We start from the raw sequence: 26,720 nt of genomic DNA on the forward strand, positions 1-26,720 counted from the left end.
TTATTTCATGTTATTATGTAGTATATACAATATACGATATACAATATAATAATTATAATATATTTGTACCGCCTAGAGGCGACGACCACGCCGAGACCGGACAACGTTATAATAAACACGTTTATAAAATGTGATATTATATTAAATCGCGTGCCCAAGTTCGCGAGTACGTCTGGACGCCGTCAGATGACGAACATATTTATTTATTTTAAAACCGAGTTAAAATTCACGCACGTTTTTACAGCAACAGTGTGTATATTTGGTACCTACCTATATACTATATTTTCTCCCTGCATAGTATATTGTATTGTACACACACACATTGCACACATTACTATAATATGATATATACGCACGTCGACGGAGGTGGGTCAATGACATTCTTTAAAAAAAAAATTAATTTCTTTCAACATCGGTTATGTTGAGGTTCAATCAGATTTCTGAGAAGTAAAAAATCATCGATTCGGGTAAAGCCGGACAATTCATTATTTTAACGCGAAACGCAATTGTACCACGACTCCACAGGCACCTATACCGGCTGACGGCTGTACTTATGCCGCGGCCCGCGGGTATAATATAGTTGTTTAGGTTAAGCTATATGAATACACAAGAATTTTATAAATCGTAAATATTTGTCAAAACATCTCATGTTGAATATCAATATAATATATTATCTTAAAAATGTTATAGCACCATTATTAATATATTATATTGTCATACATGTTGCACCAAGAGTAATTGATCGAATAGCCAAATTCCTAGGAGCAAAACTGAAACAATTTTTACGCCTATTCGGGCTATTCGACCTCTTCGTTTCTTAAATTTTTTTTTATAATTAAACGACGATTGTGGCCGGATGCCGGAACACCATTATGTTATCACATTTATTGTTATGTGGTGTCTGTTACCTTTTGCGAACTCACTGCACGCGGTTACCTATAACTATATTTCAATATACATTATAATGGGTTCATTATCCAACCGCGATTCAATTAAAACGTACAACAAACTAAAAGCCCGTTACCATGTTTTGCAACCGTTTTAATAGACTATACTATCTCGAATGCGGTCGTTAAACGAACGTCTTGCAGTCTTGTATATATTTTGTAGAATACCTACATATAATAATATTGTACATGAGTATAGGTGGAAGTATGGTACATTACTAAATTATTGTGATGACAGTGCAAAACCATCACGTGGAAAATATGTATAACTTGTATGAGCATGACTGCATGATACACAATCTTTCTGACTTGATACATTACGTGCTGATAAAGAATAATTTAAATGAACCACTCAACATGATCACGATGACAAATTATTAACGAGGCCACGAGGGTGTTATTTTAATAAGACCTACATTTGTATATTTTATATTATCATTCAATTAAAGCGCGCAAAATTACCGGAGACATTTTGAGCAATTTAATTTCCACTAGCTATATAAAAACTACTATAATATATTATATATATATATATATTCCTATAATATAATGTTACATAATTTCTTTTCAACTGTACAACTTTTAAATGAGTGTTTTACTAATTATAAGCCAAACGGGATTAAGTACTTGGGTTTGGTACTTTTCTTCGCTAATTACACACAGCAATCCCATAATAGGCTAAAGTTCGCCCAGTATCAATAGTTACGAAAAAGAATAATGAATATCATATTTTTTTTAAATGTGTTCATTATTCATTTAAAATAATCTAATTAATGCGCTCGCATACATAAACGGATTATACTTACAAAGATTTATGTATAATTAATATTAAATAGTACAATAAATTCTTGTTATTATTATTTTCTTGTCTGTGGACGTATTAACTACTATTTTTAAATATATGCATGTCTTATATTTAAGTTTTGATTCAGGTATTGAATATATAATTAAAAACCTTGAAGATTTTTAGTATTTCGAAAATAATAAATCTGTTGTTCGTCGATAGCAATATGGACATCCGCTACTTTATTATAGTGTATATATATATTATCATAAATATTTATACAATATTCAATATAGTAATCGCAATAATAAATCATCAAGCTTTCAAATAATCATCATCTATCGACTATTGGGATAAAATTCTCATATTGATCTGCTGTCAATGTAATAATATAATAATAATATAAAATTATATATAGGTAAACATATACCTAGTACACATAGCACATATCCTATATTATCTATATAATATAATCTTATATAAGTACTATATTGTCCGCAAAATGATTTAAATTTATTGACTCCGACATGTATTCACCTACCATATAATATATTGTATACTTGCCGTGCTGATTGTTTTAGCGAAAAATTGCATAATCCTTGCCGTGTAGATAATGTTTCCTAATTAATTCGTTTTGATATTATAATATGTGTTTGGAACGAGAAGAAATTTACAAGAACGCTCGCGACACGCCCAAGGTGGTTTTGTTCCGCAAGAGTGAATTGGTTGACTTTCCATCGGAAGTGCATTATACACTGCATATAATGTATAAACTGACTGCGTACAAAATAATATATTAATACGTTGTACGCTTAAGTGCTTTTCTCAATGACATTATACTACGAGTAATCGCACGTAAAGGACTACTATAGAAACTACTATACACGCAGCAACGATATAAATAATATTTAAGCTTACCTATACATGCAATAATAATATCATAAATAATTAATTATATACATATAGGTACTTAGTAAAGTATATCCAATATCCATCACCCTTTAATAATAAATTGCTCTTTGCAGATCCTTCAAATTCAACCGTCCAATTACATATACTTGCATCATTACCCCGTTGCCTCCACAATCAATATCTATAAGTCAAATATACTGAAGTTTGTATTCCGTTACTGCCGCCACAACATTATTATTTTGATCTTACAGTGAATTATTATCTCTACAGTTGTCTAAGGGGCGATAAAGGGGATAAATCCGCCCAAAACTTTTATTTTACTGCTAATATTTTATATTTATATAAGCTTTACTGTATAAGGCTTACAAATTTTTCTAAAAACATATACCCCCCCCCCTCCCCCGAATCAAATTCCTTATTACGCTACTGGTCTAAGGCGTACTCTGCAAGATCTTTACGATGTTGGCATTAGAATGATATGGCAGAAACATTACGCATGGTGATAAAACCTATGATATTGTAAAGTGTATTTTTACGATTCAGCGTATTGTCAACCCCAAGAGAAACACATTTGTTTAGGCACGGGTATACGTGCGTAACGCAGCACTGTTACAAGAAGTACCGTATTACACGATAACATTATATTTTATTATTATGTTGTAAACTACACAATTTCGTTTCGGATACGGTTACGGGTAAAAAAAAAATATCAAATAGTATTCCGGGTGGCTGCTGTCCACGGACACATGCATGACAGATGCTAAATGCATTGCACCTACAGAGTGCAAAGTGACAAGAATAGATGTGCGAACACCTGCAGCCGCCATCCGTTGAGGGTAAAAAGTATAATAAAAAAGGCTCTTTGGTCGAAAAGGGTTTCGACGTCTTGTGGGAATCTGACACCACACCGCTGTGCAGGATACACATATATATAGGTACATCTTACATGTCTGTATGGGTATAGTGTTAAATATATAGGTATATAGGTTATAGCCTTATATAGGTATTGGTATATATAATACGACCACGGGGAGGGTTGCGGTAATTAGCGCAGCGGTCGAGGTCACGTACAATTTAAAAAGTCTGTTTTTATTTTCGATTCGCTTGGTGAAATCATAGAGATATTATATAGTACATAATATATTATACATATGTATACTAAAATATGTATTGACAACTGCTGCGGCGGTTCGGCTTCCAGCTATGATGACTGTATGTATATATATGTTATACACCTATTTAAACACGCTGACGCGCCAGCACGACTTTCCCCAAGACATTGTACATTATATATATACGGGTCGATTTTTCTCTCTCACTCGTATTATTTCTTTCATATCGTCGTCGTCTCGCCACCGTTGTATGTAGAAGAAGAGGAGATCATTACAGGCCTCGAGGCTGTTCATAACAGGCGAATATTTAATGTGGCGTAATGTTCTGCTGTGGTGGCACAAATATATATTATGTATAATAAAATAATCGCTAAAAAGAGGACTCGCAAGTACGCGGCAGTTGGGGGTTTGAAGAGTGGGAGGACAGAGGTACACACAACGTGGGTTAACGGTACAAACCTAACGACCGCACGGTGCCACAGTATACCAACAAAGGAAGATTATTACCACCAACTAAGTCCAAAAGGTCGCATCTATTCGGTCACGTTCGTTCTAGGTCCTTGAAGTGTTCACATTGAATTAGTTTTTAATGCGAACAAAATAGTTCAATGTTAAGCTGCATGCATGAATATGACGTTATGTGTTCTTTTTTTATTTTCAAAAGTATACTCTCGAGTAAAATATGTTCCTTTTTATCCTTTTTATTCTTTTATTATTATTATTATTATTATTATTTTTTTTTTATTTGACAATCTTCCTTCTTCAATGTATGATTATTGTATAATGCGCCGTGTATATATTGTACAGTTATCCTGGTATTTATTATTATTTAATCCGTTCATTTCAGTGCACGAACCGAACTTAAAAGTTTTATAATCAAATACAATGAAACAACGCTGAATATAGTAAGTGTATTGTGTATAACATTATAACGATACCGATTCTTAATTCTACTTATGCCTTGTAAGCTGCAGCTTGTAATTTGATAACGTTTTACACTCTTACAATACAAAAATATTTCTATTTTGAACACAAAGCGTATTGGATAAAATTGATTAACATATATACATTTATAATTGTTATCGTATTTAGGTACAGGTGTTTATCAATATAATACCATAATATATATCACATGAAGCATATATATAATAACATTCCAGTATGCGATTTGTTGATTAGATATTTATTCAGAATAAATTATGACACGTAAACATTTCTTATAATATAATATTATTAATATTGGCTATTCATATATTATGAATAATGAACAGCAAACAATAGTATATAACTAAAGTGGGATAAAATAACTAAAGTAAGATAAGTATATTAGGGTGGTCCTTAGTTATAGAAGATAAAAAAAAATATTATTGTTTTTATTGCTGGACCCTCCCATTTTTTTTATTATCATATAAAATTTATATGGAAGAAATTTGGGCATAACTACTCACCCCCTTCCCGTGCCCCAAGAGACTTAAATATAGGACAGAGGGTAGTTAAACGGTTTTTTACATTTTATTCGAAAACTATAAGATTTATCATAAAAATGTATTGAACTTAAATTGTAGAACAAATTAAGTTCTATAAAAAATGTATTTACAACATTTTTCGTAAATCTATTATACTATATAATAAATAATAAAATATAAAATATTTGATTTATTTGGGAAAATACACCACCTTTTGTAATTAATTATATATTATTATTTATTATTATTAAATTTATATATACATCATTTCATAGATAGTAACTGCAGATGAAATTTGGTCTGATAAAATTATTATCGACATTTATATTAACATGGGAATATTGTATAATGTATATACCATTTAGTTAATACCTATTTTATTGAGTCCAATAACTCAGTTATCTTATCAATTATTATATATTGCGATTTATCTTTAAATAGTTTCCATAGAATTTGTGAATATTTTCTGTTAGTCAACCCGTGATCGTCGTAACGTCATGTAATGTGTATTGTGTATGATATTAATGATATTAATTTATTGTTTCTATTTAAAGTTAAGTTTTTAAATTGTTTTTTTGTATTTATTAAAATTTTCGACGTTTGTTAAAAATGCCACGAAAGACAATATATTTGATTGGATCAATGGATAATCAAATTCTCGGCAGTAAACTACCTACACTAAGAGACTGTATGAAAGTTTTATTTTTTAATATGCGAATAGTGAAAATGAATTTGTCAGAAAGTGCATATTTAGCTATTGACGAATGTATCATATTCTGGAAAAAAGCACGAATTCCAATTAAAGATCGAGCAGATTGTATGAAGAAATTAAAAAAGTCGTATGAATTATGGCGAACTCTCGATAAACATAAAGAACGGAAAAGTGAAACATACAAATCTCAGATTAAAGAGTTTGAAAAACAATTAGACAGCTTATTTGACATAGCACATGCAAATGCATTTGACATTATGAAAATCGAAATTGATAAAGAATTTTTACGTTCACAAAGAATGCCATGTCGTCCAGGTTGTTTGCTAGGAGTTGATATGCAACTTATGAAAAAAGAAAAAAGACAAATTATTAGAAAAAATAAAGAGGCAACAAAACGACGAAAATATGAAGCTGAACTTTCAAATATTGAACTAGGTAATTATTAAAATTTTAATACTGAAAAACATTCAACTACCTATTGTAGCTTTTCATTTATTGATCATATTATACATTATTTTATTATTATATTATAGTTGAAACACCGGCATTCACTAGTTCCGAGGAAGAGGAAGACCCAGAATGTAGTTTACATTCAGAATATGAAGAAATTGAATATATACCGGGTTCATCTGGAGTACAAAGAGCAACCAAATCAATCATGACATCTAGGCTTTCCGCAGCTTTAGACAAGTGTAAGGTCAGTGATAGAGACGCAGTACATTTATTAACAGCATGTATAGAAAGTCTTTCTTTAAATCCGGCTAATTATATTATTAATAGAACATCTATTAGAAATAGCAGAGAAAGTATTCGAAAAGAAATTGCAGAAAAAGTTCGTTCAGATTTTGTTAGCTTAAATGTAGATTTTGTTATTGTACATTGGGATACAAAATTACTTCCTGGCTTAACTAATCAAGAAAAAGTTGATCGTCTTCCAGTAATTGTCTCAACGCCAAATGGAGAACAACTTCTTGGAGTTCCAGAAATCCCATCAGGAACAGGAAGTGAAATATCATCAGCTGTATATGATTCTTTAGAAAAATGGTCTTTGCTTGATAAGGTACAAGGTTTTGTATTTGACACTACTGCATCAAATACCGGCAGACTAAATGGGGCATCTACACTTTTGGAGCAGAAATTGAACAGAGACATTATTTATTTTGCTTGTAGGCATCACGTTTCGGAGTTGATTATCCAGGCTGCATTTAACGAGGCGAAATTATACGTATCGTCTGGACCAATCATACCAATCTTTAAACGCTTTCAAAATTCATGGAATAAAATTGATAAAACAAAAATATTAGTTTGGAATACAAATAAAAATTTTGAAAAAATAATTTCCCCAATACGTGAAGAAATTGTTTCATTTTGTTTAAAAAAAATTACCGAAGACCATCCTAGAGACGATTACAAAGAATTAATTGAACTAGTTATTATTATACTTGGAGAAACTCCACCTGGTGGCATGAAAATTCGTCGACCGGGTGCATGTCATCAGGCAAGGTGGATGGCAAAATGTATTTACTGTCTGAAAATATTTTTACTACGAACTGAATTACAAATTAAAAAAAATGAAGAAAATGCTATAGTGCGAATTAGTGCATTTATTGTTAAAAATTATATTAAATATTGGTTTACAGTTACAAATGTTAGCGAAGCACCATTTAACGATATACATTTTATACGAACTTTAAACGAATATAAAAGTGATGATAAAAAAATTGCAGATGCGTGTTTGTCAAAATTTTTAAATCATTTATGGTACCTAAATGAAGAATGTGCCGTATTTGCTATATTTGATGAAAGGATTTCATTTGATGTCAGAAAAAAAATGGCTGACAAATTGTTGAAGTACCAAGAACAAATAGAATTAACACCAGGATTGGAAGACGAATTTTTATCAGGACCAAAAAAATTATGTTTGAAGTTAGAAGACGTGGACGAATTTTTAAATAAAGAACTACCTGTGAATTTGTTAAGTTATAAGTCATATAAAATATTTAAAAGATTCGGAATTTCTTCGGAGTACCTGAAAATGAACCCAACTACGTGGAATGATAATTTTGCATACCAGTCTGCAAAAAGAACAATAGATTCGTTACAAATCGTTAATGATACAGCTGAAAGGGGAGTAAAGCTTATGGAGGATTTCAACGATAAATTCACTAAAAATGAAAACCAAAAACAATTTTTACTTCAAGTGGGTTACAAAAAGTTTTATCTATAATAAATGTAATTTTATACAACTAATTGCATTATGTATTTAATTTTAGGTTATTCAAAAATATAGAAAAACGTATGAAAAATGTACAAGACAAGTTTTGAGTACACCATTTGAAGATTAAACTACTTAGAAATACAACTTAAATTAATTGGTTTATTATTACATACATTTTATTAATATTATACATTGAAACAATTGCAAAAAAAATTCAATTCTGTCAAAAAAACCAAAAGAAATTAATTTTTAGGGGGAAATATTAGATTTACGAAAAATGTTGTAAATACATTTTTTATAGAACTTAATTTTTTCTACAATTTAAGTTCAATACATTTTTATGATAAACCTTATAGTTTTCGAATAAAATGTAAAAAACCGTTTAACTACCCTCTGTCCTATATTTAAGTCTCTTGGGGCACGGGAAGGGGGTGAGTAGTTATGACCAAATTTCTTCCATATAACTTTTATATGATAATAAAAAAAATGGGAGGGTCCAGCAATGAAAATTCAAAAGTGTGAAATTAAGGACCACCCTAAAGTATATGATATAACAATTATTAACAAGGAGTAGCAACGGAGTTTATTATTGTATGGTTTTCATGATATTATCAGTAAGTTTATTAATCAATAATGGACGTAAAAATGCATAATTTTAATAAGTATATTATTACATTAATAATAAATTAATTTTGATTTATCTAAAAACTGTGTACATGACTCTGATTTTTACTCGATTACGAAAATATAATATAATAAAATACACGCTCGTGCATATTGTGGTGTAATAAAGAGCTAAACATTTTAATGTTTTCGCCATCATCGCGCTTATAATATAGTAATCATAATGTAGTATACGTACTTATAAGATATTACCTATACATATTCCGCAGAAAATCTATTCTCTATACTTATGAATTATAAGTTGTAATTATATAATAATACTTGTTCGTACTCCGTACATCGTGCGATAACGTATTTTTAATTAGCTGATTTATAAAATATATTATATATTTATGCGTATAATATGTAAATTATTTATCTTTTATATTTTCGATGATCGTTTGTTTCGCACGCAATTCGTATAAAATGCGTGCTTCCACTATAGTTATTTCACGACAGATTTGCATAAACAGCAGCAGGATAATTAGTCGCGTTATAATATAATAATAAATTATTTTTTTCATAATATTTTTCGATAATTTATTACAGTCGTCATTATAAAGAACCTAAAATATGTAATTTTTTTCTATAAAAACGATCGTAACACTTCATGCAAATTAAGCCGTTCCGAGTACAATAGTTGTCGTCCGTCGAATAATAAATATCAGATCACATTGCCAATTCTCAATCATTATAAGTTTCGTGGATTCTTTGGCGATTTACCAACAATTTTTTTTGTTGGATAACATTAATAATCGTTATGTTATCTCTACACACGTGGATACTCGATTCTAATAAAATGGCGGGTTATACACGCTGTGTTATTTTAATTACTGCAGAGAGAAAATAATCCACTGAATTATCCGATAAAGCCATCACAAGAAAACGAGATAAATACGGTGGCCTGCACTATATTAGGTATAGTATTATACATATGATAATATTGTTTTTTCACTTCCACACAGTCGAACCGCGTCAGTTTTCGGTACACTCCGCAATATACGCCTGCAACGGCGTTGCTGTATTCAATAGATGTAGATTAACGTACAATAATAATAAAATTATGATTCGTCTCAATCATTACACCTAATAATAATATACACTATATTATAAAAGGTATGTACCTACTCGGGTATGTATGTATAAATGTCTGATTGTGTTATTGATTATAACATATAATATTTTATCCGTACGCGTTTCTCGTTGTCTGCAGTAAAATTCTGAATTCTGTCCGCTGATGGCTATAAGGGTAAAATATTACACGATAATAATTCATAATGTATATTATTATTTATTATATATATATATATATATATATATATATATATATATTATGTTTTCTGTGTTATTGTCTGTATACCTTTGCGCGTGTTTCAAGGTATACGGATAAATTAATACGGTTCGGTAAAACGAAACAGCGCCTCAGAGAGGGATCCGTTGAGTGTGGATGGGCTGTTCGCTGCCAGGGGTTGTAATGGTGAGGGGGCGGCGGCACGTGTTTGGTGTTGGCCCCGGATAAGAATTCTGTCTCTCTCTCTTAAGCACACACTATACTACATACGTGTACACATAATAATATTATTATGTACCTATTTACTACACAGCACCTGTCTCGGCCCTCGCGTCGCATCTCCTCCTCTACAGGTGGCTGGTCGTTGAAGCCGTCCGACGAGGGTTTAATAATAATTCTAATAATATTTTATTATCGCCGTCGTCGTCGTCATCCGCGGCACAACCCCGTCGGATATACGTATGATGAATACACCGCATAAACAACCGGTTTCTCGGGAGTAAATTAAAAAAAAAAAATAATAATAAACCCAAACCAAAATCGTATTTACTACCGAATACCTACCTGTCCTACCTATCAACTGTACCTAACCTGCCTATACTTAAGCGTAATAGTGGGCCATAGGTTATCCTGTGCGTTGCCGTGGGGAGGGTGGGTGAAACGGTTTTTTGATCGTTTTAATTGTCTCTGCCACCACTATAGTGATGGTGCAGCACGTAATATTATAATAACGCTGCATATAAACGACAATGCATGCCAGATTTACGAGTAGCTACGTCGTTAGTTAAACACTGGTAGTCATGTGAGATATACAACGTCTCGGTTCGAACTAAGTGCTGTTTCTAAAAATATGCGACGTTATAATTTTATAATCATATATCAAGGAATACGGAGACGAAATATTAATATATCTCGGACACAGAACAACGCGTTGTGGAAACCGATGAAAAAGAGCCCCAAGTAAACCTATTTCCAACGTTGACATTTAATTAAGACGTATACAATATATTATTCGTGTATAATACACGGCACCAGAATTACACGTTTAGAGCTCTATTATTAATGACTCTCTCTCGGTCGACTGACACACGTTTCCCAGTGGAAACGACGTGCGCTGCAATTATACAACTATATTATTACTACTGTGGCTCTTCATTGTTTTTTTTTTCTACAAAACCAATGTGCGCATTTTGCGTAGGTCAGTGGCGCGCGCATGATCTTTTTCTCTGGATAAGAGAAGATACGTATAACAACAATATTGTGGCACCACTGCAGCAAATAAAATTACAAAACCATTTTTATTTAATTAATGTGTATAATTTATTTCTATGGCCATTTCGAATTTAGAAGGGAATTGATATACGTTAAAATTGAAATAATTCGGTCCCGACATAACTTAAAATTCAACTTTTCAGAAACATAATTATGACTCATTTTTATTTATTTCGGAAATTACTAAAGACATGGATTGTTATTTGCGTCAATTTAATTGCATTCTTTGTCCTTTTAGGTCAACCAAATCTTCCAGCTGCTATATAAATTAGTAGATAATGTTCAACATATATTACATGTATTCCCAAAATTAATAATTTAAAATCTACTTTTCCTAAATTATATGGAAATAAACTAAAATATTATGATATGTGAAAAGAATAAATTCAATAAATTATTTTAAAAAATGTAAATGATTCAAAAAATTAATATGAACTTTCAAAATGATGTGCTCTTGGACATTTGTGTTTTCATTAAAAGACCCTCAGATTCCTTGGTTGAGTATAATATTTTTAATTGGTATTGATAGTTGTTTTAAATGTTGTACGTTTAAATCTGCCGATGATTTTAAACTTTATTACACTATGTCGAGCGCGTCAATGAGAATTAACTGTTCTGAATTACATGAAGATCTAAAATAATCTAGTAAGAATGACTTAAGGATTCATTTTACAGAACGTTTTTATTACTTTATCGGTGATATTTATCCGCGGTCTTTGTGTAACTTATTCCATCCAAATATTTTTTCTACTTGTATACAGAGTAGTTTCTGCGTTAATTTTTTTAAATTAAAATAAACTAAATTTTTTCATGGTATTCGCTGCCTCGTAGTCATTTATTGAGTCCTCTATATACTAGAACTCTTCCCTCAATTTAGCATTTGGAAAAATATTTATTAACCAATTTTTTTTTTTTTTGAGGTTCTTCAACTTACTAGTTTAGTGTTTTGAAACCATCGATTGGGTTTTTCAAATTGTGACTACCTATAATATTATACTCTCCTCTTCGATTGCATTACTTTCCTACCTTCAAGTCCAGTTGTTATAATATGCACTGATGCTGCCGCCGACATATCTTATATTATGACTCATCGCGCCGAGTGGTCGATGCAGTGGTGGCTGTCTGCATACACCATATAATATATACTACTCACACTCAACACTCATCGCGGGACATTCCAATGGGCCTGCATCACATGGGCGAGGTATATATATATATATATATATATGTACCTATATTATGATTATTACTACTTATGACTTTGGTGGTCGGCGCGGCGGTGGTGGACAATTAAAAATCACTTACGCCAATACGCATGCAGCATTCCGTTACCCTGGTGCAGAACTGCACGTATTTACCTATTGGAAAGAATGCTATAATATATTGAAATATATTATAAGCACATTATGTTTATGATACATGCTACACCTACTTGTAACATTTATGGTAGTCGACTAACTATTATATTGTATGTAGTCTGTACATTTTTACTTGAAGTCAGGAATCGCGTAAAATGTCGTTATATTATGTCATATTACATAGGTACGTGATAATTTATCGAAAACAAGAAAAACAGTGTTCATAATCCATAATTTTAGAACAAAATTAAGCCTGAATCCTAAAGTATAAGAGTATAACGTATAATAAACTGTACAACGCGTACATTATATTATTATCATCATAGTATCAATGGGTAAAAATATTATAAACTTTAGATTTGCCTATATTGAATTACACGTGCCAATCTCTCAATATCATGTCATTTATATTACCTGAACTAAAATGTTCAGTATTCTTATCGTTGTAACGGGTTAATATAATCTCAATATATAGGTATAATAGTTACAGTTACTTAAAATATTAGTTTGAAATTTTCTGTAGTAGTATTTAATAAATTTTTAATCGTTACTAAACAATCTAAGTATATTCTACCTAAATAATAAATATTACATCTTATATATAAATATATAATATTATAACTTCTACCCGGGGCCTAATAATTCATTTAACATACATCATAATACACCCCTCCCTTAAAAAAAAAGTTTAAAAAATGTTTGACTAACGATCCGAAGTATCCAAAGTGACCGGTTGGAATGCGGTTTATTCTTCTTTTTATTTATTTTTTTAATTCTCTTCCCTTTTCCTTGTGTGCTCGCCCAATCCATTGGCCAAAACCGGTTGAGTGTTACGAAATAATTCGCGTCTTTTTGCAAATATATATTATACATTGTATAGACAATAAATACAATTATATACGTAAACAACTTGTCTAATTCTTATGCTACGATATAGCGACGATAATAATATCATGGAAATGTTCATTGAATATTTGCTATTGTTTGTTTACAATAATTATTAGCAATTTGTCAATTTTTCGCAAGAATTAAGTTATTTTAACATTATTTTTAATCTAGATTTTGGATGAACAATTTAACAATATTAAAAGTATTCACATGGTACAAAATCAGTTTTGAATACCATATTAGTGAATCGTTTGAATTGATTTTTGATCAAAAAATGGCTAATAAATTAAAATGTTATTTTTCTATACAAAAAAATAAAGTAAAATGCATCCGGACAATATGGAAATAAGGATTTTTTTCATTACTTAATGGATTTTGAACTCGGACGAATAAATCACCGAGCAATAAATTATAGTTTTCGTTGGGAGGGTAAGTATAATTACTTAATTTCAAATTGATTTACTTGTTTTCCTTTTAGATATACAATTCATATAAATATATAATAATAATAAAATATATCTACAACGGTAATAGATCCTATTATTCTATTTAAACTGCAGACTATACTCGTAATGGACTGTTAAAATATTGTAAGTCGCATCAAAGCATCATCATTCATCTTTACTCTTTATAGTACATGTTTCCCGTTAGTTTTCAGAGTTAAAGAATTTTTCATGTTTCCGAAATATTACTTTATTATGTTTATATATAGATACGTTTATAACTTTCGTTTTTTCTTAAATCATCGGTCGAATAATATTATGTTTTTTTGTTTTATATATATTTATATATAATATCTAAGAAAATATAACGTAGTTATATTTTAATAGAAACCCCACTAGCGTAATATGTATAAAAAAAAGTGATTTTAAACGAAAGTAATATACATTTTCACTGCAGACATCACGACGCGCAGCTCGCGGCCTCATGTGTTGATATCAAACATCGGTCAACGGTGACTATATTAAGTTTATAATATCATGTTATACAATGAGTATATTCTTATATTATAATATTAATTTTAATATCATAATATATCTGACCCGATTAGGCTACTAAAAAATGATTCTTTCTATAGACACTGTCCGGCTGTTGCAGTGTGCGATGCTGCTCAACACATACACAACGCTATAATCACTATAACTCTCAAGTATAAAAATAAGAGATATATGCACTGTGTGTTACACAATTTAGTTATACTGTACCATCTGTACCAAATGTACTCGAATTTTCAAAATGATGTCCCTGCATAATACGTACACATCTACAACGACGGTGACTTCACCAACAACAACATATAACGTATTATAAGTATACTTTATTATATTTTCCTGCTGGTTTACGCGCGCGCGTGTATAGAACTGTACGTCTATATATTAGGTAATATAACATATTATATATATATATGTATGTATATATGTACACGTCGTGGAGGAACACGCGAGACATTCCTACTCGGCGGTAACCCGTAATTTAGTAGGCTCACATCCACCCACTGCAGCACAGGCCATGTTGTTATATATTATTATTTTCGTTTTTTTTCCTATTACCTTTCTGGTAATAATGAGCCTCGTTTTCTGCTCCGGTAACATGTATACAATATATATGTATGCACATATATATATTGTGGTACGTTTATTATTTTATATTTGTATATACAGAGTGTTTCGTAGAGTTTTTCTTCGTCTGAAGATGTCAATAACAAAATTTTTATAAAAAAATCATAGGGATATGATTTTTGAAAATTATGCAATAAAATAGTGCGGATGGTGTGTTTTCTTTAATTGCAATTTGGTTTCTCTTAACTAACTCTTGTAAATATATCAGATTTTAATTATTATTTAATGCCTCTATTTTATAAAATATGTATATTTAAAGTCTCAACTTAATAATATATTTGTTATATATATATATGTATATACTTATGTTGTTGTATAAGATTTAAAATACTGCTAAGAGGTGATTGGAGGGCAAAATAGTAATATCATGGTTAAGTACAATGTAGGTATATATAAGTATACACATGAATGCGTGCAATCCGTGTACACAAAAATATGTTCTTTATATATCGTGCTTCAGCAGCAGTTTATTATACATATAACGACATGTTCATCGTCATCGGACATTAGTTCTCCTGATGGCAGATGTAATAACATACATATTATATTATACAAGCAGTATATTATTATAATATGTGAAAAAGAGTATGCAGATTTTTCAATTCAAATACCTATAGTTTTTATCAATGACTGGTCACCGTAAAATCGAAAAACAGGAAATACATTCACACTATATGTACACTATAATATAATAATAATATTATATTCACTACATTTCAATCAGTTTAATCATTATTGTGTCTAACTAAAACGAAAACTGTCGATTGTTTCTACCTTTAATACGACATTTTTGTATGTTAGCCGTTAAGTTACATCAGCCTGTGGTCCACCATATCGAATAATATATATATATATATATATATATATAATTCTAGTTTTGAAAAAACCTGACCTTGACTTAAGAGTTAAGACTAGTAGTTTCCAGTTCTATAAAAATGAGTTTAGAAAAAAATGCATAAATAATATATAATAACGAATTTGATACGCGAAAGTAATAATATTAAACACCGGTGCTGTGCACTGTGCAGTGGCCGCCAATGAATCGTATGGTTTTTATGACATATTCGATTAATTATGCTAATTTGTGTAAAGTTGTCCAACAACGGTCCGCTGAGTTTTATAATATTTTGTTTAGAAGATTTTTTCCCTTTCCTGTACGCACCCAACACCTATATAACCTGAAATCATGAATATTCGCTTGAGCACCAGTACATCACTATACTGAATTACCCATGTAGTTAGATTCAGGAAAATGGACTGATTTACTAAACTGTAAAGGGTAAAACGTTAGTATTTATCTGGTCGCAATTATTTCTGTAGTGCCGTTGTTGAACAGCCGGATACATTACGAATACCTATAAAGTATACAATTTTTGAGATACATTTATGTCTCTTACATAAACATTTCATAACTCAATACTTTTATATAAATAAATTGTACACATAAGCCACGCCATGAAACACTCGAAAAACATCGCATGAAAAAAGAGAACATTTTGATATACGAATACCTACGAGTGTGTAGTAATTAAAAACTAATGTAGTATATATTATTATACTATAAAGACATACATAAAGGTCCATAATATTTTTATAACATTTTGTGTAAAAACCTATGTATAATGACAACTATCGGGTTACAGCAGTTATTCAAAATCTGATTTTTGAAATTCTTAAATATACTTTAAGACCGTATTTTAAAATTCTTTAGAATTAACTACTTAATGATTGCCTTATGTAAATTGGATACACAAATTTATGATATTTAGGAAATCATTTTTTTGAAAATTTAGACGTATCAGAATCAAAATTTGAACTATTATTTTTGTATAATAATGCACCAGCGGTTACCAGTGTTGACATTTTGAGTGTGGTTGGTATGATAATCTATTTCATATTTTTGTAAAATAATTTGTATATGCAAATATTATAAGGACTAGTATCCTTATTTTAAAAACATTTTACTACCTAATTGAAAAACTTTTCGTTCGAGTTTTGAATTAGGTATATCAATATTTAAAAAAAAAAGATCCATTAAATAATTTATAGTAAATAAAGTAAAGAAGTACTCATTTGAAAAAAAAAAACAGAAGTTTGCACCACCACAAAATACTTCTTAAGTAGAACAAACATAATTAAGAATTTTAAAATATGGTCATTGATAATAATTTAAAATTTGAATAAGTTTATTATTATAAAGGAAAATTTGGGATTGAGCATGTTTGGTGAACCATGCACTCTGTATATCAGGTTGTGTAATATCACTCAAAATACCATATTTATATATATCGAAGGCATGGTGAGGGGAGGGGAACGTGCAGAGAACTATTTAAAAACGCCTGCTGCCTTCGGCATATATTAATAAATATCTGTGTTTGTGTTCGTATAATATCTAGGTAGCTAGGTATACCTACAAAAACTTAATATTATAATAAAATGTTATGCTATACTGTAATCGCTCGTGAATAAGTCATAATGTCCCATAACATCATTAAATATAAGGCGACATAATATACGAATAAGCCATACCTATCACATTCTCGAACACCCAATACATAAATGGATCTCAATTTTTGTGATTGCGTATTGAGTAGGTACCTACTATATATATTTGTAGAGACTAATCTCCCCGCGTGCACTACAGTTCTGACGAGTCCAACGGCGAATGATAAATTATTACAGACGTTATAAATATTAAATATTATTAGTTACCGGTTTTACGTTGAGTCTTTGTTATACTGCCTACAATTATATTATTATTATTTTATACACTATATAATGCGACATTGCGGGCTGTGACGCTGTGTTGTGGTGTGGCCCAGACTCGAGACCCTCATCTGGCTCATCTGTACGTGAAATAGTCAGCTATCACCTCATCCGTTCGTCATACTATTCCGTAAATCAAGCGTAACACTGTAATAAATAATTATACATAATACATGCAATATTTTATGTGCATGATACATAATGCACCTGCGGGAACGATTATTTCACCGTCGATATATATAATAAAATAAATTGAAATCAGTAGGTTTCCACAGCGGCCACCGAACAATGTGTTGTTACTATTATTACTTAATAATATAATCTGTGAAATTAGCGGCCCTATGAAATGAAATCGTTCCACTGAAATTTGCTCATGCTAATAATGTTATAATAACGCTTAAACCGTTCATTTCGATTTTCAAGTCGACCAAACGTGAACGAATGTATTGAAATATATACGAAGATTAATCAAACATGCAGCTCACTCCAATTTTTTAAAATGATAAGAATATTCAAATTCTAAGTTTTAGGTAATCGTATTAATATATAACAATTTTAAGGACTATAATTTCAAATGCTTAATCTCTTTTACACAATTTAAGGAGTGGCTTATGCAAATGATTATGAAAGAAGATGTCAGAGCAATAATATTTATTTTCACTTTCAAACCCACACAAAATATACATAAACCGCATTTCCCGTGGGCTAGAGAAAGAAAACAAATAGTGAGCATAAGAGGATCTTAAGATAGAAATTATTGTCGGGAAAGAAGGGCTTCGTGAAAATTTTTTTGTGATGTATACCTTTTACAAAATTGTTTCATATTGATTTAGAAGAACCCTAGAACCATATGGAAACTAGAAGTAGCCTAGGAGTTCTAGACATCTTCACGGCATTGACGAATTTTTAACAATGATGGACGAGTAGTCAGGTGCCTACCTATAATGATATATAGGTATTTGATTTTCCAGTCTTAGGGCGATTTTCTCGTTGTTTTAATAGCCAATAGCCAATAGGTAGTATAAAAATTGGATAAAATATAATTATATTTAATTTTTATGTGTGCGATGCATCATCAATACAAAAATAACATAAATGTTCATGTTGTTTATCAAAGAAAACGTGTTTGGTTTGAAATCAGAGCAAGAGTATTACTATTATTATAATATAGGTAGGTATGTACTATTAAAATATTATTATTAATATTATTATATGTTTAATACTTTTAAGCGGTTTGGATAGGATGATGACTTAATGATAGTGCACAATTATAGTACCTAGGTACATATATGCATACGAATTTTTCATTCAATTCTTTACTGCAGCTGCACGTTAGCACACACTGCAAACTTTAATTCCAAATATGTATACCTAGTGTGTTAGGGTCATTCCAAAATATATATGTATATAATAATCTATTCTTGAAAAAGATTTTCGTGTATACAACGATATGATGTGATCTGTGTTTCTAAGGGACTGGTGAGAGTTGGTCCATGGGCCATGGCTCATCATCATTAAATAAATTAAAACTTAAAAATGTACCAGTACAATACAAAATTATCTATTATTTTTATACGTTTTACATATAAGTGATTAAACTTAATACATCAAAATTTATTATCTATTATAATAATATCAATAATCAGTAGCCAGTAACCGATGTTATTTTAATAATGAAACAATCTATGTTAGTTAACTATAATGATATTATATTTTAAACTAATTTTAGGAGTTCTACCAACTGCATAGATCCGATGACTTGTAAATTAATAAATAACATATAATAATTAATCCATAAAATGTAATTGTAATTAATAGGTACCAATAGATCGTATATTTGAATATTTCAAAGAAAATAAATGTTAAATTGTTAAAAGAACCCCAAGAAACTATTTTAACCTGACTTCCGAAAAATCTAAGACCGCTCTTGATAATACCTATAACATTATAATTATAATATAATTTTCGTAGTTACAATAATTGTTTTAAAAATAAATATGCTAATTATATGTATAATGTATTCACACTATTATAAAGTGTAATATTATTGTTCCCTAGTCGTACAATAATAATAATTTTAGTCTCTTCGCGAATGTGATTACGTAAACCACGATTGACACACTTGGTTGTAAAATGCCTATAAACTCGAAGACCGTCTTTGCATATATTATGAGGGGTATGAAGTATTACAAAATGCATGTGTGTGTGCGTAAATATAACACGAGCGCTTTTTACTTTGCATTTAAATACAGGCACACTCTTCGTGTGTGTACCCGCACACCATGCATGGATGTATAAAAATCGATTTGGCATTGAACATCGTGTTCAACGTGTTCTATGCATGTAGGTTGTAGGTATACAAGGTATAGCTATACTTATAAACTGTATATTATTATAATATGTGTTTTTGTGTCTATATGATTTAGTGTATTACGTTACAATATAACGTTCGTCTTGAGTTAAAGGGCGTGGAAAGGAAAACAAATTTGTAAATAAAAAACAAAGAAAATCAGTTAACATATCACAACAATAATAATAGACAAGAGAACTTTTTTGTAATATTAAGGTCAATAATTAAAAAAATGCTAATAAATAATATTTTCGATTTCTTCATGTCTTTATAAGTATGAAATCCAAGTTCCAACCCTAGTGCTATGCAATGGTTTGACAATAAATTATGTACATTTAACCTTATTGTTTATAATAGAACTATTAGAACTTTGAGTCTATAAAAAAGGTAGGTATATAAAAAAAAGTAAACTCAAGAAAAGCCACACGATTTAGAACTCATTTATTTACAATATAATTATTATACTCTACGTTTCTACCCATATAATATTTATATTTATATTATTCCTAATTGAGTAGTATTTCCACGAGTCGCGACCAAAATATAATATTATAATATGCCTTTGATAATTTGTATGCATACGAACGTGTCTGGCCACAAATATTCTGCAAACGTCAATACGGAATGCGAAATACACGGCACATTACAACTTGTGGGGCTTCAATTCGTCGGTTTTACACTTTTACGATTCGCATATTCTATGGGCGCAAATACACTATATAATTTCGTTTGTTTCCCGCATTATATTTCACACATTTATAACACGGTCAAAATCTTCTCTGGCCTCCAAGTTGAACTTTACCTATACGAACACATTATAGTGCTCTGACACCGAACGCCTCTTTAGGGTTTATTACATATTATATACTATAGAACATTATAATAGCCTGATTATATACTATACTTATATATACGCCGTAAATCGTATGCAAATAATTACTGTTTATCAAGTATAATATGTTTACTCGATGCGACGTGTGTTTATATTATCTTAATAACACTGTGAAGTGTATGATTTTTATGTGGAAATTCATTTAAAAATATTGCGTAACGTGGATATAGGTTTTTGTAATAAAAAAAATACATTATAATACCTATATATATATAGTAAATAAGCATACATAGGTAAAAGGAACATATTATATATATTATAATAATATGTACCTGTGTATAATATTGTAATTATATCTTTCACAACAAAAACTTGATATCCTGTATACTGGCTTAAGATATATTATGTACATTATATACATATATTGTATTTTATGAAGCATAATACATATGTTGCCAATACTTTATGGCCAATCCTTTCCAGCAAATTAACAATTATGTTTGGGTTCGACTAAAAGTTTTCATTGTACTATATTATAATGTTATGTATATTAGTACAGTTGCTTACCAGTGTGTTTTTTCCTTTGTATAGTATTATTTGAACATGGCCCGCGGTCATAATAATATATGCTGCACAGAGTATCCAAAATTTAGGTTTGGCGATAATTTGATTTTGTTCATTATATGCATATAACGCGTGTTATACGTAAGTACAACAATAATAATGATAACAACAATAACAACAATGTATATAATTATACAATAATCTTACAGTTACAAGTGTTCACGTAGATAATATATAAGATGAAGAGTCCATCTTGTCGATTTTTTTTCTTTTTTAGCTCCGCGTAGGAGAAAATGTTTCATTATTATAGTTCATTATTATTATTATTGTTGTTGTTGTTGTTGTTATTATTATTAATTTATATTTATATTATATAGGTAGTACGCGACGTATACAATAGGACATGAAAATCGGATACTTCTTCGATGACGCGGTTGCACGTACTATTTGTGTGATGGGCGGCGCGCGCGTGCTCGCGGAAAATCGCCGACGACGCCGCCACGGCAATAATATATTTTCCATATTATATATACAAGTATACAGCCTGTACGGGTATTGTGTATTTGTGTGAAGAAACGTTACGGATTGAGAAAAATTACCATTCACACCAAAACCAGTTATATAGCTCATATCATAATATTATACTATTTACTATATAGTTTATACAGTATATATGTAGGTAGGTACAATAATTATATCGATACGAGTAAACTATAATATATTTTAACGCTAAATTTGATTAACATAATACAATTTAATTTGAACACAATATTTTTATTTCTGGTTAACATACCTAGTAGGTACCTACGTTTGAAATGTAAATGCAACTATATTACGAATTCTATTGGGGCCCTCATTGGCTCCTTTGGCTCAAATATATTTATCAATTAAATAAGATTTGATCATAATGTGACGTACAAATAAAACTTTTTATTAAAATACTTAAAATAATAATTAAAATATAAAAATCATATGTTAGTTAGAAATTCATCAATGATTGCCACAGTTTTTTTTTTTTAGGATCCAGGGTGTATCAGGATGACTATACGACCTTTTATTTGCGTCTCAGATTGTTCTTGAATCAGAATATCAATAAGCTTAAAACTATTTGTCAAATACAAAAGTCGTTTGGAAATTTACATATTTGTGAAACATTTTTTGACAGGAGCCGTTTGGAAATAAACAAACAATATAGACGGAAGCCGTTTTGTATACAACAAGACAGTATTATCCTGCAGTAGCCACCCCTAATTCCACCATTTTGATATCTCTTTGATCTGTAAATCTTTTGCTAAGACCTTTAACGACAATTTCACACGATCCAAACCATAATATTATACTAAAGTTTTATAATAAATAATATAATCCGATCCAATTATTATACTTAATTTGAATTTTATATAACCACGTATAAGTACATATTTTATATTTTTTGTAGTTTGTATACCTACTTACATGTTAGTTTTTATTAACTAAGTATTGCGACATCATACGAATATATTATCGACAATAAGTGATAATAAAATTAAAAAACTTATTTTATTTTCTAATAATATAAATATGTACATGCCATTATTCATTAAATCATCTCATCCGTTATCTACATTGTCCAATACACGAAGGGCATTGTATAAAATGTCCGGACAATTTAAAAATGCCCAAATTGTATACTTTGCCCGTAACATATATATATATTATATTTATGCATCATTTATAGAAAAACCATTGCCTTTGATATTATGTACATTATACGCTGCTGGTAATTGGTATATTATGTATTTAAATGTATATAATATTGAAATCATGTTTTTTTTACGAAGTAAACTAGAACTCTACGAAGTTTACCCACCAGTTTTCCTTATAAAGACACAGTAAACGAATTGATCGTGATTTCTATGTTGATTTGGAACTACAGCGGACTTTCGATTCGATTAAATCTTCAACACATTATCTATTATTTATAATCCTTTTGATTTGTATCAGCTGTGTTATTAGAAACTTATTTTGATTTCACCTAGTCACAATATTATGTTATATTGAATAGACAAAATAATTTCATGGGCAAGTGATCATTATGATTATACATGTATAGGTACATATAAAAAAATTATTAAATGAACTTGCAAAAATGCCTAATTTTACACGTAATACAATATAATATTAAACTGTACATCGATAGTGTAATAAGTAAAATAACTAATAATAGTGTTGAGATAAGCGATGTCGGCAAATATTTTAAACAATTCAAACAATTATTACCTATAACTTCTTTTAAATGCTATAAATTTAGTATAATACCTAAATATTGATAGTTGGGTTATTGGTTTTTTTTTTTTTTTTTTTGAAAACCATATTAAGTGTATGGTGTTATTTCGAAATCTTGTCAATAAAAACACTTTCAAACAAGTTTGGATTTTGAGTAGGTAGATTATAGGTAAGTACATGTTTGTTGGAAATCCAACAATTTTCAATATTCCCTAGCGTTCCTCACGTTGTTTTTTTATCCAATTATATAATCTTTCTTTCTCCGTCTTGTTAATACCAACATATTTTATTTTAAAATCACGTATACCTACCACGTATATATTATATATAGGTCGTAGCCATATCTTCTTCAGAGTCACATGAGTACCTAATACTTGTCAAGGTATAGCATGTCATCAGAATATTATACACATATTTATATATATATACGGAACTTTAATTTCATATATAATATGTATTATTATATGTAGTTTATTCTATACACATTAGCTACATATATATATAGACATGTAAGTATATACATGTGTGCACCTATGTATATAATATAACACACACAAGCGTGCCTATATATAATAATATGTAGTCCGTCGGAGATATTGCCAATTCATAAAGGCGACAGGCGATTTCCGACAACAATGAACGCGCGCGCCACGGAAAAGTGAACTTCTACACGTGCTATAGAAAAGTCAGCATTATATATATGTACGTGTGATGGCAGCAGGCAATCGCGTGATGTTGGAAATATTTCCTGAGAAAACGTAGTTGCGATCTGTGCCCAGTGTGCCCATTTCTGCACGCGCCAGGAAAATGTAATAAGTACAATAATATAATATTAATAATATACATGATCCATGGATATGCTATTGTTTACACGCGTGCTTTGTACTTTATAGTGTCATAAAATAATATAATATTTACGATACGTGTAAGTATTATTATTATTATTTTGAATATGCACACAAATATTTCGATATTTTCATAGTTTTTTTTTTTTTTATTATTTACGCAACTATTTACCGTGTTCTCGATATTATTATTCGTCATAATACGTGAGTCCGACACGCGCGTTTTTATGTTCACCCAACGCACGTATATTGTATCTCATTAATAAAATAGTTAACACAATATTGTACGGTGATAAATATTAATTAAATTAACGTTCAGGGTACGCGGGTTTTCGTAAGTTTTCGTTCCCGTTGCCCAACAACCGTGATGTCTGCAATGACGCCACCGACAATGTCCGAATTAGTGGTCGTGTGCGACGGTAGTCGTTCATTAATCTAATCTTCAATTATTTTTTTTTTATCCAACGTTTTTTTTTCACTCTATTTCGTTTAAAAACGAATAAAACAATGTTAATACTTAATAAAGTATGAAAAAAAATATATTTCTTGAAAAAACCATATTATTATATAGGTATGCCGGTCGAATATATATATAATAGTAATAACAAATAAGTAATAACTATAGGTACTATGGTTTAGAAAAATAGGGTGGAAATTGAATGTCACAATAATGATTATTGTATAAAAAAATCTTATTCGTGTTTTACTTTCTGTTAGTGTATAATTAAGTGAGACTAGATTTTTGTGACGTTGTAGAAAATATTTAATATTTTCTATTTTCTATTTTCTAACAACTAACAAGTCATATAAAAATAATGATAATAACATACAATCATACAGTAATAGTTTTCAATTATACGAGTTATCATATAATAATGTTCTTTACGGAAATAGTTTTAATCATTCTACATTTTTACGACGTGTTCACATCCATCGTACATAGTAATGACTATAACGACTATGTAGAGACAGTAGAATGATAAGTAATGCTTTTCATAATAATAATATGTCGTATACTTATATGTAATAAAAATTAAAATATTACATTTTGGACATTTGAATTATCCGAGGCGATTTCTAATTTTATTTGTTATTAAAATGTGAATAAGGATATAAAAATATTTAATAAAACGATTCAACAATTCAGCCGTGGAGTCTGCCAAATAAAAGTGAAAATACCATAAATAAATAAATAATTAAAAGTGAATAATAGATAATCAATCATTGGTATTAATGGATTTTGAAACATAGCTAACAAAGGTTTTAATTTAAATTTATTCACGTATACAGATTTACAGAGAAAGTACTTAGCCGTCTAATATTTTTGTTATTGCAAGTTATTATTAACGTGAACAATGCTTGATGGTTGTCGATTAGTGTCTGATTTGGCATGATAGTATCAAGCTTGATTATGCATCATACTAATTTATTATAAATGATGCAACTTTTAAGTATAATGTATATATAATATATAAAGTATATACAACATACATAAAGTAAAAACATGTGATAATTTACTTGCGAGTTGAGAGTTAAAATATGGTTAATATTCTAGTTGTGAAATTATGTAGTTGATCTACTTACATTATTTAAAAAAATATTATTAATAAATTAATGTAAATACCTAATTATTATATAGATCGCGAGATAAAAAAATTAAAATTAAATCATAAATAAATATTGTTATAAACCCCGCAATTTATAATAGAAGATTCAAAATCTTAAAAATGTCACGATCTTAATGCTAATAGGCTAGTCGTATAGCAACGCATCTTATATAGAAAAATAATTTATATATATATTTTTTTTTTGATATCCATTGTAAATTTGATTACAATCATTGCTTTATATAGATT

The 26,720-nt window shown here is 29.8% G+C and overlaps 2 protein-coding genes across 3 annotated transcripts in view; one reads left to right on the forward strand and one right to left on the reverse strand.

The window, feature by feature from the left end:
- The window catches only part of LOC107168172 (rho GTPase-activating protein 20-like), a 213,063-nt gene that overhangs the window by 105,662 nt on the left and 80,681 nt on the right, over positions 1–26,720 (reverse strand). The gene's annotated exons all lie outside the window — the stretch shown is intronic.
- Positions 5,583–8,684, forward strand: LOC149056092 (uncharacterized). The gene is made up of 3 exons (XM_089227540.1): positions 5,583–6,368; positions 6,467–8,133; positions 8,207–8,684. Exons 1-3 carry the CDS (start codon positions 5,831–5,833, stop codon positions 8,276–8,278), a joined length of 2,277 nt encoding a protein of 758 aa, XP_089083666.1. The 5' UTR covers positions 5,583–5,830; the 3' UTR covers positions 8,279–8,684.

Source organism: Diuraphis noxia, unplaced genomic scaffold (genome assembly GCF_037042655.1).
Source record: "Diuraphis noxia isolate RWA-SAM2 unplaced genomic scaffold, SU_Dnox_SAM2 contig0004, whole genome shotgun sequence".
In the NCBI taxonomy this organism is placed as follows: domain Eukaryota; kingdom Metazoa; phylum Arthropoda; class Insecta; order Hemiptera; family Aphididae; genus Diuraphis; species Diuraphis noxia.

Excerpts from the sequence above, each read along its gene's own strand:
- LOC149056092 (XM_089227540.1), top strand. The coding sequence starts at position 5,831 with ATGCCACGAAAGACAATATATTTGATTGGATCAATGGATAATCAAATT. Across the intron at positions 6,369-6,466 it reads ACTTTCAAATATTGAACTAG|TTGAAACACCGGCATTCACT; the intron begins GTAATTATTAAA and ends ATTATATTATAG. Across the intron at positions 8,134-8,206 it reads AAAAACAATTTTTACTTCAA|GTTATTCAAAAATATAGAAA; the intron begins GTGGGTTACAAA and ends ATTTAATTTTAG.